Source organism: Danio rerio, chromosome 25, assembly GCF_052040795.2.
Source record: "Danio rerio strain M-AB ecotype USA chromosome 25, GRCz13ab, whole genome shotgun sequence".
Classification (NCBI taxonomy): Eukaryota; Metazoa; Chordata; class Actinopteri; order Cypriniformes; family Danionidae; genus Danio; species Danio rerio.
Genome location: NC_141045.1, coordinates 1,941,769 through 1,960,000, shown reverse-complemented (window position 1 = coordinate 1,960,000; position 18,232 = coordinate 1,941,769). Strand labels below are relative to the sequence as shown.

Below are 18,232 nucleotides of genomic sequence, written 5' to 3'. Positions count from 1 at the left end.
TAAATTAAAGGTGCAGGATGTAAGTTTGACACCCAGTGGTTGAACTAGGTAATGCACTCCTGGTTTAAAACACAAGCGCAGGTTGCCAGATATCAACAAGAGCGCGCCTAATTGTCAAGCGTAAAAGCTGGTTTAAACAGTGTTTAAACTAAAAGCAGCAGCATGCGACAAAAGGAATATTTTCCTTATTAAAAGGAGTTTTTGTACTAAACAACACCTGAAATTTATATTTTAGAAACGGCTTCTATATCTCACAGATGAACAACACTGATAATGATCAGCTCAGGTACAGCTCATGTGCTTTACACAGTGTTAAACGCTAATAATGTGAGTCTGAATGCCATTTTACATGACGTTTATTGTCATACTACTGAAAGCAGCAGCAGATGGTGCACCTCAGATCTGGAAAATAAAAAAAAACTGTTTGAAAATGAACTTTAGACTCAGTGCAAGCCAACACACATCAGTGATTCAGCATCTCCATTTATTCATGTTAAAGAAGTTTAGTATTCATTATATTATAAACCTCATCATTTGGCTGGAGAGCAGAGAGTGCACTATTCTGTGCTTCTGAATGGCTGTGTTTACATTTCTTTCGTGTTTAGTCTGGTGCAAACAGTCAAACTGCTGATCACTGCAAATCCCATCACGTAGCATGTTATTGGGACACGGGGTTGCAATGTAACCTACTTACCCAATAGTATTATGGTTATGGTATTTTTTATGCCTTAGAGTCAAAAACTTACGTACTGCACCTTTAACGTTTTTTGTATATAAAAAACAAGACTGGGACAAACAGAAGCGGCTGGTACAAAAAGGTAGGGATGGCTGACGTGAAACTGATGTTTCGAGATCCCGAAGCGAAAGTGTTTTGAAACACTGCACCGAAGCATGATCCGAAGCACCCAAGCCACGTGACTAAAGTGTTTCGAAACACCTAGTCACGTGACTAAAGCGATTCAAAGTACCGATCAGCTTAAAAACTTAGCTTAGAAATGTTTCGGGACCTGGTGAATCTGGATTTGACTGCCAAGGACAAGTAAATAGCTGTGTCTCATATGGCCTAGAGGACTGTATGTGTGCATGTGGTTTCTATGCATTGCATGATGTTTTGGGTTCGAATCCCGACTTGTACAAATACTCCGAAATCATGGTTTTCTGTATTTTAATCATGTTTCTGTTTTGTGTAGCCTAAATAGGATACAGCTGCAGTTACGCCATCAATTTAGCATCATTTTTGTAACACTGTAAAACATTAATAAATATTTTTACAGTATGGTTGGGTTTAGGTAGACATTAATAAAATACTATAAATGGGAAATTTAATGAATAATATAATTAATTCCTGATAGCTTTAGGCCACCTTTTCTGATCTAGCAACAACCCTGTTTTAAGACCAAAACAAGACATATTTATTCACAAATTGTTTATTCGGATATCAGACCAATGTTGAAACAAAAAGATACAAGAGCAAAGCATTGCCAACTGGTATTAAAGCATTTCAAAACAACTGTATCAGGCTGGCTTCGAACCTACTATCACCGCAAGGTAGTCTGACACTTTAACCACTGTACTAAATTACTTGAAGGACCAAGTATACAAAGTGGGGTTTAATGCCTCAATTTGTTTAACTGTTCTTTGCTGAAGCTGTTTCAGTGCAATACATAAAAAATGACCACTAGGTGTCACTGTAGAGTGGGGTTTCGAAACGTTTCGAAGCTTCGACACATTTGCTTCGACTGTTTCAGTGTTTCACGAAGCCTCGCTTTGCCCACCACTACAAAAAGGGTAATCCAAAAATGTGGTCAAAAACTGCATAAAGTCAAAATAGATGGCAAACAGGATCAAACAATAAACAAAGCCAAGGTCAAAAACCAGGCAAATCAACGAAACACCAATGTACATCAACATCAAATACTCCATGCTAAACTGGTGTACGTGTGGTGTATAAATAGTCTGAATGATCAGTGATCACAAGTCTCAGCTGTGTGTGTCTCATCAGCCGTGATGAGCAACTGGTGTGTGTGACATGGCCTGATAGTATTTGTAGTTCCTAAACATGACATTTGTAGTTCACCAGCAATCTATCAGGAGTGAATCGATGGTGATCGTGACACAATATTAGCTCCTTTAAGCTATGTTTTAACCTAGTGAAGCCTTTAAATGTCACTTCAAGCTGTATAGAAGAGTCTTAAAAATATTTAGTCTAATATTATTTACTGTCATCATGACAAAGATAAAATAAATCAGTTATTAGAAATGAGTTATTAAAACTATCATGATTAGAAATGTGTTGAACTGTATGTGTGTGTGTGTGTGTGTGTGTGTGTGTATGTGTGTGTGTATAGTTTTAAAGTGTCAGTATTTTACAGTATTGTTGATTTATAGAACTATATTATGTAGTGCACTCAAAAATGCATGTAAAACTTGTTTAAAATAAGCTCAAACAACACAATTCTTGAGGTTTTTGGGGGGACAGCGTGATAGTTTTATGTTCAACCAACTTGCAGAAACCGTTAAGTTAACTTCATCGATTTGAACTGGAACGACACTAAGGGATGGACCCTTTTTACAAGGCTGTTATCTCGCCCTCTTGACGGTCATCAGCATCTTGAATCCTTGAAAATTCATTTATTTATTAATTTTCCTTCAGCTTAGTCCCTTTATTCATCAGGGGTTGCCACAGCGGAATGAACCACCGACTATTCCAGCATATGTTTTACACAGCTGATGCCGTTCTCAGTCTCACACTATTTTAACCTTTTCCTAAAGTCTTAACCCTTTTCTAAATCTCTTAAAGATGCGTCTGTAATAACATGATTAGTTGGACTCTCCCATTCACTGCTCTGAATTTACCAACTACGACGACTTCTGTTGCGGATAAACTCGCAAATGTGAAAAGGCTCCAATGTGTGGAACTTTCCTAATTTTCCTAATTGTTGTGATTTTTGCCAATCCTAAGTGAGAGTTGTTCTTGACCACACTGGACATGAGAAGTGAATGATGTTTGTGTGTGTGTGTGTGTGTGTGTGTGTGTGTGTGTGTGTGTGTGTGTGTGTGTGTGTGTGTGTGTGTGTGTGTTTGAGCTGATGGAGCGCAGCCCGAAGACACTGCCGCGCTCCGCCATGTACCTGTGCATCATCACCTTCGTCATGGGCTCCAGCATTCACCTGCTCGGGGAATCCATAAACCAGCGGCTGCTGATCAGCGGATACCAGACACACCTGACACTCAGAGAAAACCCCATTATTAAGAGCATCTCACCACACACACTGGTAAAACACACACACACACACACACACACACACACACACACACACACACACACGCACACACACACACTATACACTGCAGAAATAAAAAATATAGGTAAAACACACACATGAACACACACACACACACCAGTTAATATTAAAATATATATTTAAATTATTTTAATTTACATATTTATGCATAAACATTAAAAATGTATGTTTGTTTTTACCCCAGTGAATATAAACAGATTTTTTCCTGTTTTCTGACAGATCGACTCATTTGAGTTACTGCAGTATTATGATGAAAGTCTGGGCCTCTGTATGTGGTAAGCCTCGAAATATTTTACAATCTGCAGATTTATTTTACACTAATTAACCAAGCGGATATGAAAATCATTTATTAGAAAAATCTATATCACAAGAATGATTAAAGATAAAATAATGTGTTCACCCAAAAAGTTTTTTTTTTTCCCCTGTTGAACAAAAAAGAAGATAATTTGCAGAATGTTGGAGACTATTACAAACTATTATGAGAGTCAATGACCGGTTTTCAACCTCAGGTAGTTTTAAGCCTTTATGGCTTTTATTCTGTTGAACACAAAATAGGATATCTTAAAGAATGTTGGAAACCGGTAACCATTCACTTTCACAATAGGAAAACGGCTATTATGGTAGTCAATGGTTACCGTTTTCCAACCTCAGGTAGTTTGAAGTCTTTATGAGTTTCTGTATTCTGTTGAACACAAAGGAAGATATTTTAAAGAATGTTGGATGTGGAAACCGGTAACCATTCACTTGCACAATATTAAAAAAAAAACTTTTATGGTTGTCAATGGTGACCGGTTTCCAACCTCAGGTAGTTTTAAACCTTAATGACTTTGTTTATTTTGGTTGAACACAATATAGGATATCTTAAAGAATGCTGAAAACCGGTAACCATTTACTTTCACAATAGGAAAGCAGCTATTATGGTAGACAATGGTTACCGGTTTCCAACCTCAGGTCGTTTTAAACCTTTTATGAGCTTCTTTTTTTTTATTTTATTTTATGTAACACAAAAGAAGATATTTTGAAGAATGTTGAAGACTGGTAACCATTCACTTTCACAATAAGAAAAAACCCTATTATGGTTGTCAGTTGTTACGGGTTTTCAACCTCAGGTCGTTTTAAACATTTTTTGAGCTTCTTTATTTTGTTGAACACAAAAGAAGATATTTTGAAGAATGTTGGAAACCCATTGACTTTCAAAGTAGAAAAAGCTACTTTGGTAGTAAGTAAATGATTACCGTTTTCCAACCTCAGGTAGTTTTAAGCCTTTATGAGTTTCTGTATTCTGTTGAACACAAAAGAAGATATTTTAAAGAATGTTGCAAACCGGTAATCATTCACTTTCACAATAGGAAAAACTATTATGGAAGTCAATGGTTACCAGTTTCCAATCTTAGGTCATTTTACACTTTTTATGAGTGCCTTTTGAAGAAGGTTGGAAAACCATTTACTTTCAAAGTTGGAAAAATGTATTATGGTAGTCAATGGCTACCGTTTTCCAACCTCAGGTAGTTTGAAGCTTTTATGACTTTCTTTATTTTGTTGAACACAAAAAAAGATATTTAAAGAATGTTGGAAACCGGTAACTATTTACTTTCACAATAGGAAAACAGCTATTATGGTAGTCAATAGTTTCCGGTTTCAAACCTCAGGTCACTTTACACTTTTATAAGTTTCTTTATTATGTTGAACACAAAAGAAGATATTTTAAAGAATGTTGGAAACCGGGAACCATTGACCTGCATAAGAGATTTTTTCTACTTTGTAAAAGATTTTGCTTATGCCTTAATTTATTTTAGTCAACATTTCTAGTCATCTCAACTTACATCAATCAAACCGACTAAAATATTGAGTTGAACTTTGGCTAACTTTACAGGTACGTTCCTCTGTTTCTCATCCTGTTCCTGTATTTCACTGGATGTTTCACTATCGTCAAAGCAGAGAAGAAGATGCCCGTCTCCGCTTGGATTCTACTGGGTCCCAGTGGCCTTTACTACTGGTTAGTTCATCTAAAACTCCCGGTGAAATTAATATAAAGCTTTTTAGATTTAATTAAGTTGTAAGTAAATTTCAGCTCTTTAATTCTCAGGTATCTGGTGACAGAAGGACAGATTTTCATCCCATTTATTTTCACGTTTTTCGCCATGATGGCTACAGTCCTGCATCAGAAGCGTAAAGGTTTTCTTCCTGACAGTAATGGACTGTTTCTGCTCTACAGTTTCTCGATTTCGCTCTTTTTAGTGAGCGTCTGGGTCGCCTGTCTGTGGAACGATAAAGTGTTGCGGAAGAAATATCCAGGAGTGATGTATATCCCAGAACCGTGGGCTCTTTACACATTACACCTCAGAGACAAACACACCACGCTTACAGACTGAAAATATCACTTACAACACAAAACATCAACAGCTTCCATCATTTCACAGTTGTTTATTTGTTTTCGGAGTCCATTTCAGTCTCATTCCTGAAGTATTTTTACTCTATTCGAAGTTGTCAAGATTGATTTTCTTCAGTATTACTCATAAAAAAAAACAAGTTTCCAGTTTTGTTGCTTTCTAATTCCTTCATCATTCACCTTCATATTTCATTTCTTATGGTCATGTATCATTTGTCTGGTTTATATTACATTTTACACCTAAAAACATTGTGGAAATGTAAAATCTGTCTGTTGATATGCTATGACAAGAATAAATAAAGAGCTTTGAACTTCAGTTTACTAAATATTCCAATTTCTGAAAATTGATTTGTTTAAATAAATGTCTACATATCTACACATCATTATATTAGATATCCTAATGTTCTGCGAAAAGGAAAAGTCTGATTTATGTTTGGTTTTTACTCTTTTCAGCATTAAATCTTTGTTGCGTAACCTAAAAACACACATGGACAGAGTTAGACAGGTTTATTATTAGGCCATATGGATCATTTTGAGGGATTTAAACAAAAATGGTCCCAATGTATTTTGTTTTACATTTTTAATTTCTAGCTTCTGAGAATCCGAGCCGTATCCTACTGACAAATCCTGCTAAAAGCAGCCTAAGCTGGTCAGGCTGGTTTTAGCTGGTCTGGTGTTAGCTGATTTCTCAGGGTGGTCATAGTCAGGCTGGTTTTAGAGGGGTTTTGGCCACTTTTTAGCTGGTCTTAGCTGATTAGTTTGGTCTTAGCTTCAATCTTAGGTTGGAGCTGTTTTTCCCAGCAGGGTATTGATAATGATAGCTGTTTTAACAAGTTATGATTGAATTGCCTCCTGTTACTGGAATGAAATAGTTTGACATCAAGCAGGAAATGTTCATGGGACATGACATTGGTCTGTAGGGTATATGCCGAAGCATGCTAATAGACTTTTAATTTGAAAGTAACCTGGCGAACTGTATGCCAATGCAAAATTGTCGCGTTTAAGGTCTGTTTTCTTTAAAAATCAGCGGCCTCCAGTGGACCACTAGCTGAGTGAAGTGGGTCCCAGATTGTACAAGAAGCACTGCATTAAATTACGTTTTTCCTCGTCATGTCTTTATAATATGAGCATTTATTTTACCCCAGTATATTCAATGGAGCTTGTCTGCCGATTCTGACGGGCGAGTGCGAGTAAACGGCTTTTTGTCTCATTTTACGCTTGAGCAACTAATGAATGCCAAAGTTTATTTAACTGAATGTATTTTAATGACATTACAACATCAATGCTGTAAAAGGAACCATAAAAATTGGAAAAAAGTTCACAATAACAGGCCACTGGACGTTTATCAGTATGGGAAAAACACTAGCTCGGCATATACCCTATACATTAGTGTCACTTGGTCAAGTAATGAAGATGTAGCCTACCAAAAAATACACATAGACGGGATTGGAAAGGCTTATTCGGCCTGTACAGTAGACTTGGTCAAGATATATTAACTTAATATTTCTCAGAATGCTTAGATTTCTGCATATTGATTCATCTTCAATAACAATAATGTCATATTACATGTCTTAATGTTCTGCGATGAAATATATTTGGATTTTTAAAAGTTTTTTTACTCTACCCTGCTTAAAAAAACAGCTTAAACCAGCCTAAGCTGGTTGGTTGGTTTTGGCTCTTTGACCAGCCTGGTTTTAGAGGGGTTTTAGCCACATCCAAGCTGGTTTCCAGCCATTTCCATCCTGGTCTTAGCTGGTCATGCTGGAAAATGACCAGATAAAACCAGCTACAACCAGCTTGACCAGCCTGGTTAAAGCTGGACATATTGGTTTTGGCTGGACTCCCAGCCTGGCTAGGTTGGTCAAGCTGGTTTTCGCTGGTCATTTTCCACCCTGACCAGGCTGGAAATAGCTGGAAACCAGCCTGGAAGTGGCCAAAAGCAGCCTGGTTGACCAGCTAAAACCAGCCAACCAGCATAGGTTGATTTAAGTTTTTCTTAGTAGGGTATGTATCATTGTGTACTAACAAAACACAGAATTAGCTTATTATTACAGCTACTTGGTCAAGTATAATGCTTAAATATTTTAATAATGCTACGATTGGACAGAATTTATTTTTATTTCGTTTCTCGGCGTCAAACAAGCGTAAAATCAAATCTGACAACAGTTGACGCAAATGTCACGTGATCGGCGCTTTTCCCTCAGCGCTTACTTGCAATGACTGTAAAAAATAACTGTTTAGTGATTGTCAAATGTTTGTTACTGGAGACATTTAAAAATTAAAATGATTGAATACCACTCTGTTACTTGCGTTACACATTTACTATATGTTTTAATCCCGCCTCGAGACCAGTGAATGGGATTTGATGGAGATTTTGCTTTCTGTCGTCGAGCGCCATCTGCCGGAGTGAAAGTTCGCTTCATTACAAACACCTGACAGCACTTAGAGAAGGACTGAACACCAACATGGTCAGTTTGCCATCTCTTTCTATGTATTATTTACATGTAAAACAATATACTAACTAATTGAATTGGCTTCTTATGGTATTACAGGCGAAATTCCTCAGTCAAGATCAAATCAACGGTAAGCAGGTCTCTGCATTATAACGTCTCTTACAGATATTGTGTAATTATTTATCAGTTTAGTTCGATAAATTCGGTTTTATATCGTTCACAAAACTCCAAAATATGATTAATAAGCAACCTAAACAAATTAGCTGTCAATAACACTATCAAACTGAGAGATAAAAAGTCAAACTATGGATGAAATAGCCTAATGTTTAGTCTTTATTCAGTATTGTGATATGGTTATTTCATGTACTGTACATCCTTTTCTGGCCTGTGTTTATTTATATGTAAACTAATAAGTGAACGTAGTCAATTTAAATGCTGATTTAAATAATAAAAAAACATTGATGTCAAATGGGTGAGAATTAGTGTTTTGAAGGATCAATACCCTGATAATAATTAATATTTCAGACGACAACTAAGCTGATATTGCGGCTGAAATTAACAGATTTTAATATTTCAATAAATGATTCATGTTCTAATATTATAAATATAATCTCTTTTTCTGAGCTGAAAAACAAGCTTCAGTTAAAACAGGCACATGCTAATTACACTTGAAGGTAAAATTATTAGCTCTTCTGTGAAATCTTAATTGTTTTTTAAATATTCTTTGTATAGTTAACCAAAATAACCTATTTACGCCTTTGAATTTCAATTTAATCTTGCAAAATATTAGTTAAACACTGACATGATGACAATTATTGATCGGTTAGTAGGCTAAGGAGTTATTAAAACTATTATGTTTAAAAATATGTTAAAAACATTTCTCCTTTTGAACAGCAATTGGGTAATATTTGGGAAAATAACTTACAAATTATTTTGTTTTCAACTGTACATTATAAATTAATATACATTTGCTAAATAATGCTAACCATGAGATCATATGAATGTGCATTGCTGGTATAATGGGTTATGAATATTAAAGTTATTATTATAAAGCATGAAGGGACACTGAAGCCATTCAACATGCTATTCTTTTACTTGACACAAAGTGTCATTTGTTTCTGATTACTGAAGCACAAACACTGAAGATCCACTGATGCATAAACACACAGCAAGAACCGAGTGAACAGGAGACTCAAATGACACAAAATATGAGAATACAAACAAAAACATGACACATTATGCACTGTAAACACTGCAGAAATGCAAAGAAGTGTGTTGTCACGCCGTCCACCTGCTGTTGTTGATACTGCCGTAATCTTGAAGCTCTGCTAAACGGGTTGTCTGAGTTGATGCCAAAACTACTCCTTCATTTGGGATTATAAAGACACCCTGCCAAACTATATCCTTATCAGCAAGACAAACAAACACTGTAATCTCTGATCTGGATACATCTGATGATTATACTTATGAGCTAACTTTGGTCATCCAAAAATGTAACTTTTAGGATTGCACAAAAAAAGATTGAACACTACACTCTTAACGATTTTTGTAAATTACACAGTATTTTACTGTAATATAAACAGAATTTTACTGTCGGACAGTTTTGCAGTATGTTGTTTTATTTTAAAGTTGCATTAAGGCTGCTGTAAATGTAAATAACATTTTCACATTTACATCTGAATTTTACTGCTGAACAGTTATGCAGTTTGTTGCTGTATTTTAAACAGGGTTTCTGCAGGGTCTTAGAAAGTCTTAAAATGTCTTAAATCTCCTAATCCTAATTTTAGGCCTTAAAAAGTCTTACATTTACTGAAATATTGTGTTGTAGGTCTTAAATCTTTTTTAAACGGGTCTTAATTTTCCTTTGTTCATAAATTGCTACCCAATCTGGCCAAATCCCATACAGTCATCAACAATCCATCTCAATAAAACTTTTTTATTTAAAAAGGTCATTTTAACTCTATCATAATGGTTTAATTATTTTTCTTAAAATAACATTTCTTTAAAAGTTCTCCATGTAGATTTAGTTTATTTTAGTTTTTAAAAATTTTAAAACATTTGTTAATTTTTTTTTATTTTAAAGAATGTTTATGTCGGGAAAAAAAGTGTATGGATTTAAGTAGAGCTTGCTTGTTTTTACACCATATTTAAAATATTTTGCTATGAAATAAAATCTAAAATATAAATTTTTTGAAATTATTAATGTTTTATTGTATTATTATATGTATTCAATTATAATAAAAAAGTTTTTGAAAGGGCAAATAAAATCTTTTCCATCTGGGCCATTTAAAAAATTCCTTAGACTTTAGCTCTTTAAATCTAAAAATTCAGTCATAATGGTCTTAAAAATGTCTTTAAAAGTCTTAAATCTAACTCTGAAACCTGCAAAAACCCTGTTTAAAGTTGCGTTGTGAAAGTTACTATATTTTACAGTAAATACATACAATACTGTAAATACATACCGTACAGCAATATAAATGGCGCTGTAAATGTACATGTACATTTACTGTAGGACAGTTATGCGGTATGTTACTGTATTTTAAAGTTGCATTGTGATATTACATTAAATATATACTATACTGTAAATACATATACAGCAAGATAAATTGTGCTGTAAATGTAAATTACATTTTTATGTTTATATCTGAATTTTACAGTAGGAGAGTTATGCTGCATGTTGCTGCATTTTAAAGTTGCATTGTGAAAATTACTGTATATTTTACAGTTAAGATATAATATACTGTAAATATGTATACAGCAATATAGGTGGTGCTGTAAATTACGTTTCACATTTGAATCTGAATTTTACTGTAGCACAGTTTTGCAGTATGTTGCTGTATTTGAAAACTTCATTGTGAAAATTGCTGTATATTTTACAGGTAATAAATATTATACTGTAAGAACATACTAAAGAAAAATGGTGCTGTAAATGTACATTTACTTTTTTACATGTACATCTGAATTTCACTGTAGGGCAGTTTTGCAGTATGTTACTGTATTTTAAAATTGTCTTGTGAAAATTACTCTACAGCAAAGATATAAGATACAGCAAATATATTGTAAATACACATACAGCAGTATAAATGGTGTTGTACATGTAAATAACATTTACATTTTCACATTTACATCTGAATTTTACTTTAGGACAGTTATGCAGTATGTTTAGTGTTTCCCTTTAGGATTTTTTCCAGCTTGTTCTGTCTTTTACACAAATCTACCAACCACCTATGGCGTATTTCAATGACAAATGGAGAAATGTGTTGAGCGCAGTACAAGTCGGCATCGCATTTACGTAATACGAGCATGCCAATCTCTGCTTGCGCACCGATTTCCTCTGCTCGTGCACAAAACGTCCTGCACGCCCTCAAACACGCTGCTCAAGCTCAGATCTTCTTGTGCGCTCTCAAATTAACACTGCTGAAGTGCGATTTAGCGCGTTTATGTAGTGAGTATGTCTCCAACATTTATTAGATTTGATAGGAATATTTATGAATGTCTTCAATAGACCTACAGATCGGTATTAATGCGTCCTAAAGTAAAGTGAAACGGCAATAAACTACTCAAGCAAGATGACGTTAAAGTATTTGTATGCAGAATCACAGATCTTTATCTGTAAATAAAGTATAATTATGGAAACTGTGTTCATCTTAACTGAAAGCTACGTCGTGTTTGCTGGCCTCATGCATCGTGCACCTGTCAGTAAGTCAGTCAGTTTGTTAGCACGTCAACTTAAAGTGATAAACAAATAGCACACAGCCCTACTACGGTAACAGAAAAGTTTGCACTGTAACAATTCACTTACCTTTTAATACGTTTTGGTGCGATTATTACCTGCTATTAAAAACAACAACAATGACTGAATGTTTTGAATTAATAAGAAGCTGTAATGTAGCCATGGTGGGATGAATTTTGGTGTGACACCCCGCCATGGAAGAATGGATGTTGTGGAAACCATGTTGTTGCTATATTTTATTAAAGTGCATTGTGATTACTGTATATATTTACAGTAAATATATAGTTTACTGTAAATACATGTAGAGAAGATAAAGAGTGCTGTAAATGTACATAACATATACAATTTCATTTTTTTACATCTGAATTTTACTGTAGGACAGTTATACGGTATGTTACTGTGTTTTAAAGTTGCACTGTGAAAATTACTGTATGGTTTACGGTAAATATATACTTTACTGTAAATACATATACAGCAAGATAAATGGTGCTGTAAATGTAAATAACATTTACATTTCCACGTTTTACTCTAGGAAATTTATGCGGTATGTTGCTGTATTTTAAAGTTGCATTGTGAAAATGACTGAATATTTCACAGTAAATATACACTATACTGTAAACACATGTACAGCAGTTTAAATGGTGCTGTGAATGTACAAAACATTTACATTATCATATTTACCTCTGAATTTTACTGTAGATTTAACAGTTGCATTGTGAAAATAACTGTTAATTTTACAGTAAGGATGTCGTATACCGATAATACATATACAGCAAGATAGATGGTGCTGTAATTGTAAATAACATTCACACCTTCACATTAACATCTGAATTCTACCAAATGATAGTTATGCGGTATGTTACTGTATTTTAAAGTTGCATTGTGATATTACATTAAATATATACTATACTGTAAATACATATACAGCAAGATAAATTGTGCTGTAAATGTAAATTACATTTTTATGTTTATATCTGAATTTTACAGTAGGAGAGTTATGCTGCATGTTGCTGCATTTTAAAGTTGCATTGTGAAAATTACTGTATATTTTACAGTTAAGATATAATATACTGTAAATATGTATACAGCAATATAGGTGGTGCTGTAAATTACGTTTCACATTTGAATCTGAATTTTACTGTAGCACAGTTTTGCAGTATGTTGCTGTATTTGAAAACTTCATTGTGAAAATTGCTGTATATTTTACAGGTAATAAATATTATACTGTAAGAACATACTAAAGAAAAATGGTGCTGTAAATGTACATTTACTTTTTTACATGTACATCTGAATTTCACTGTAGGGCAGTTTTGCAGTATGTTACTGTATTTTAAAATTGTCTTGTGAAAATTACTCTACAGCAAAGATATAAGATACAGCAAATATATTGTAAATACACATACAGCAGTATAAATGGTGTTGTACATGTAAATAACATTTACATTTTCACATTTACATCTGAATTTTACTTTAGGACAGTTATGCAGTATGTTTAGTGTTTCCCTTTAGGATTTTTTCCAGCTTGTTCTGTCTTTTACACAAATCTACCAACCACCTATGGCGTATTTCAATGACAAATGGAGAAATGTGTTGAGCGCAGTACAAGTCGGCATCGCATTTACGTAATACGAGCATGCCAATCTCTGCTTGCGCACCGATTTCCTCTGCTCGTGCACAAAACGTCCTGCACGCCCTCAAACACGCTGCTCGAGCTCAGATCTTCTTGTGCGCTCTCAAATAAACACTGCTGAAGTGCGATTTAGCGCGTTTATGTAGTGAGTATGTCTCCAACATTTATTAGATTTGATAGGAATATTTATGAATGTCTTCAATAGACCTACAGAGCGATATTAATGCTTCCTAAAGTAAAGTGAAACGGCAATAAACTACTCAAGCAAGATGACGTTAAAGTTTTTGTATGCAGAATCACAGATCTTTATCTGTAAATAAAGTATAATTATGGAAACTGCGTTCATCTTAACTGAAAGCTACGTCGTGTTTGCTGGCCTCATGCATCGCGCACCTGTCAGTAAGTCAGTCAGTTTGTTAGCACGTCAACTTAAAGTGATAAACAAATAGCACACAGCCCTACTACGGTAACAGAAAAGTTTGCGCTGTTACAATTCACTTACCTTTTAATACGTTTTGGTGCGATTATCACCTGCTATTAAAAACAACAACAATGACTGAATGTTTTGAATTAATAAGAAGCTGTAATGTAGCCATGATGGGATGAATTTTGGTGTGACACCCCGCCATGGAAGAATGGATGTTGTGGAAACCATGTTGTTGCTATATTTTATTAAAGTTGCATTGTGATTACTGTATATATTTACAGTAAATATATAGTTTACTGTAAATACATGTAGAGGAAGATAAAGAGTGCTGTAAATGTACATAACATATACAATTTCATTTTTTTACATCTGAATTTTACTGTAGGACAGTTATGCGGTATGTTACTGTGTTTTAAAGTTGTGAAAATTACTGTATAGTTTACGGTAAATATATACTTTACTGTAAATACATATACAGCAAGATAAATGGTGCTGTAAATGTAAATAACATTTACATTTCCACGTTTTACTCTAGGAAAGTTATGCGGTATGTTGCTGTATTTTAAAGTTGCATTGTGAAAATTACTGTATATTTCACAGTAAATATACACTATACTGTAAACACATGTACAGCAGAATAAATGGTGCTGTAAAAGTACATAACATTTACATTATCATATTTACCTCTGAATTTTACTGTAGATTTTACAGTTGCATTGTGAAAATAACTGTTTATTTTACAGTAAGGATGTCGTATACCGATAATACATATACAGCAAGATAGATGGTGCTGTAATTGTAAATAACATTCACAATTTCACATTAACATCTGAATTCTACCAAATGATAGTTATGCGGTATGTTACTGTATTTTAAAGTTGCACTGTGAAAATTACTGTATTTTACAGTAAATATAATACACTATAAATACATGACATCAAGATAAATAGTGCTGTAAATATAAATACAGTATTTTGCTGTAATTGATTTACAGTAAGTTACTGACAAACTGCTGGCTGTAGGTTACTGTAGATCCTACTGTAGAAATTGCCAACACTGTATATTTGTGTGTTTAGTAATACTTTACATTTCCCGCTTTATTCAGAGTATAAAGAGTGTTTTTCGCTGTATGACCAGAAGCGCAAGGGTAAACTGAAGGTGCAAGATCTGCTGACGGTCATGAGGTCTCTTGGTTGCTGTCCGACCCTGCCGGAGCTCCACAGACACTTGCTCTCCCATAAAATCGGTATGCATTATGTAGAATGGGGCTAAGAAATACAAATTAATCATGGTTTCCAAATGGGTTTCCCAAAGATCTTCCCTTTTGTCAGTCAGATTGCACTTTTTCAGAATCCATAACTTTTTTCTTTAGACGTTTAAAAAAAGTTCCATCCATCTACAGTATAAGGAAAAGTGCATTAAACTTAGATTTTTAGAAATAATAAATCAACAAGGCTGTAAACTCATTGGTGTTAATAATAGAAAAATACAATACCATGATGCAATATAACAGTTGAAAAAAAAAGTAATGGGCTAAAATATGTTTAAAGATTCTGATCATGTACAATTTACTCTAAAAAGTCCTGGATTGTTTTAACTTTTCAGTGCTAGGCCAAATATGGACACATTTGGGTTGAAAAATGTAAATTAAATTTAGTTCTCAAAATTAACCCACTATTGGGTTTGTTATAAACATTATGAACATCATAACAGTATTTTATGTGTTTTATATATTAATAACCGTATAATATGCACACACACACACACACACACACACACACACACACACACACACATATATATATATGTATACATCTCTTCGTTATGGATGTGACATCTCTCCGTTATGAATGTGACATCTCTCCGTTATGGATTTGACATCTCTCCGTTATGGATGTGACATCTCTCCGTTATGGATGTGACATCTCTCCGTTATGGATGTGAAATCTCTCTGTTTTGGATGTGACATCTCTCCTTTTTGGATTTGACATCTCTCCGTTATGGATGTGACATCTCTCCGTTATGGATGTGACATCTCTCCGTTATGGATGTGACATCTCTCCGTTATGGATTTGACATCTCTCCGTTATGGATTTGACATCTCTCCGTTATGGATGTGACATCTCTCTGTTATGGATGTGAAATCTCTCCGTTATGGATGTGACATCTCTCCGTTATGGATGTGACATCTCTCTGTTATGGATGTGACATCTCTCCGTTATGGATGTGACATCTCTCCGTTATGGATGTGACATCTCTCTGTTATGGATGTGACATCTCTCCGTTATGGATGTGACATCTCTCTGTTATGGATGTGACATCTCTCCTTTATGGATGTGACATCTCTCCGTTATGGATTTGACATCTCTCCGTTATGGATGTGACATCTCTCCTTTATGGATGTGACATCTCTCCGTTATGGATTTGACATCTCTCCGTTATGGATGTGACATCTCTCCTTTATGGATGTGACATCTCTCCTTTATGGATGTGACATCTCTCCTTTATGGATGTGACATCTCTCCGTTATGGATGTGAAATCTCTCTGTTATGGATGTGACATCTCTCCTTTATGGATGTGACATCTCCCTGTTACACATGCAGACAAACCCAATCATCAGAAGGGTTTATGTGCATTTTAAGAGTAGATAATTTCGTATATATATATATAGATATATAAATAATGCATAGACAAGGCGGCTTGGTGGCTCATTAAGAAGGTCGCTGGTTTGAGTAACCGCTGGGTCAGTTGGCGTTTCTGTGTGGAGTTTGCATGTTCTCCCTGCGTTGTTGTGGGTTTCCTCTGGGTGCTCCGGTTTCCACCACAGTCCAAACACATGCGCTATAGGTGATATATGAGTGTGTATGGGTGTTTCTCAGTACTAGGTTGCAGCTGGAAGGGCATCTTCTGTGTAAAACATATGCTGGAATAGTTGGCAGTTCATTCCTCTGTGGTGACCTCTGAAATAGAGACTAAGCTAAAAAATATTGGACATATTTATTATTATGTGAAGCACCTTGAAAACAATCAATATTGCAAAAGCATCATATAAATAGAAAATGAGATTTGAATTAACTAAAAATGTATCATTAAACACCAATTATTTATTAAGGAAACGGCAATCCATAGAAACTGAAATGATCATCGACTTACAGTGAATCCAAACATTAAACTGAAGAACTGAAAGTATTCAAGAGACCCAAACAAATGACTCACGCCGACGTTAAGTTATCGGATCGACATCCTCCTAAACCTCCAAACCCTAGGTAAAGTCAACAGTGTAAACTTTGCTTACTACGTAAAACAAACTTGAAATCTGTAGGAGTGAGTGGAAGAAGCTCAACCATAACATTGGCAAGCCTCGGTGCCCAATACGTCCAGATAAGGACAGTGAATGTAGATAGATGCTTTATAGAGTCATCGCGGAGGAAAAACAGAGCGCTGGATTTACCAGTGTTGTTTACACTTAGGGAACATTTGAATTTCATCTAGTATGCTACTTCAAAACTCTTATTAATTACTAATTGCTTAATTTGCATTTAAATTACTTTTCTATTTACTGTATCTGACTGCTAATTTATTCCTTATTGAGCACTTTAATTACTTGACTCAATCTTGCATAAATCTCTATAAAGCATGGTTATAATTAAACTCTTTAAATTCTTTACATTTGTCAAACAGTGCCCTTTAACTTTTGAAATCAAATAACATTTAAACATATTTATTTATATATATATATATACATAAATATATTTGTTTGAGTGTATATATACATAATTCATTTCTGACCCGGTGTTGGGTTAAGACAATCCAACATTTATTTAAATTGCACAATGCTAGGTTAAACTAAAATATATATATATATAAATTCTACAATGGGCTGCACCAAAAATGTTGCAATACATACACTCACCGGCCACTTTATTAGGTACACCTTGCTAGTACCAGGTTGGACCCCCGTTTGCCCTCAGAACTGCTGTAATCCTCTGTGCATAGATTCAACAAGGTGCTGGAAATATTCCTCAGAGATTTTGCACCATGTTGACATGATAGCATCACGCAGTAGCTGTAGATTTTGTCGGCTGCACATCCATGATGCCAATCTCCCGTTCCACCACATCCCAAAGCTGCTCTATTGGATTGAGATCTAGTGACTGTGGAGGCCATTTGAGTAGAGTGAATTCCTAGTCATGTTCAAGAAACCAGTCTGAGATGATTGAGGTTTATGACATGCTGCGTTATCCTGCTGGAAGTAGCCATCAGAAGATGGAGACACTGTGCTCATAAAGGGATG

General features: G+C 34.8%; 2 protein-coding genes and 1 long non-coding RNA gene across 30 annotated transcripts in view; 2 read left to right on the top strand and 1 right to left on the bottom strand.

The window, feature by feature from the left end:
• cln6b (CLN6 transmembrane ER protein b) overlaps positions 1-6,010 on the top strand; it is a 13,697-nt gene extending 7,687 nt beyond the window's left edge. For 15 of the 28 annotated variants that reach the window (XM_087311606.1, XM_087311609.1, XM_087311610.1 and 12 more), the window contains 4 exons: positions 3,087-3,275; positions 3,525-3,580; positions 5,179-5,301; positions 5,392-6,010. In XM_087311606.1, the coding sequence (XP_087167732.1) occupies positions 3,087-3,275; positions 3,525-3,580; positions 5,179-5,301; positions 5,392-5,677 (654 nt within the window). In that variant the 3' untranslated portion in view covers positions 5,678-6,010. Of the gene's footprint in view, positions 819-1,787; positions 2,291-2,388; positions 3,276-3,524; positions 3,581-5,178; positions 5,302-5,391 lie in introns of all 28 variants that reach the window. The other 13 variants (XM_087311627.1, XM_087311622.1, XM_087311628.1 and 10 more) reach the window with 2 other exon arrangements.
• A 2,121-nt stretch (positions 6,011-8,131) lies between these two features.
• calml4b (calmodulin-like 4b) overlaps positions 8,132-18,232 on the top strand; it is a 15,968-nt gene continuing 5,867 nt past the window's right edge. Inside the window, 2 exon segments of the mRNA XM_087311659.1 lie at positions 8,132-8,277; positions 15,043-15,183. Coding sequence (XP_087167785.1) covers positions 8,235-8,277; positions 15,043-15,183 — 184 coding nt within the window. The 5' untranslated portion in view covers positions 8,132-8,234.
• The window catches only part of LOC147837625 (uncharacterized), a 22,537-nt gene continuing 19,055 nt past the window's right edge, over positions 14,751-18,232 (bottom strand). Inside the window, exons 3-4 of the long non-coding RNA XR_015526163.1 lie at positions 16,367-16,915; positions 14,751-16,192 (exon numbers count right to left, since the gene is read on the bottom strand). This is a non-coding gene — a long non-coding RNA (uncharacterized LOC147837625). The remainder of the gene's footprint in view (positions 16,193-16,366; positions 16,916-18,232) is intronic.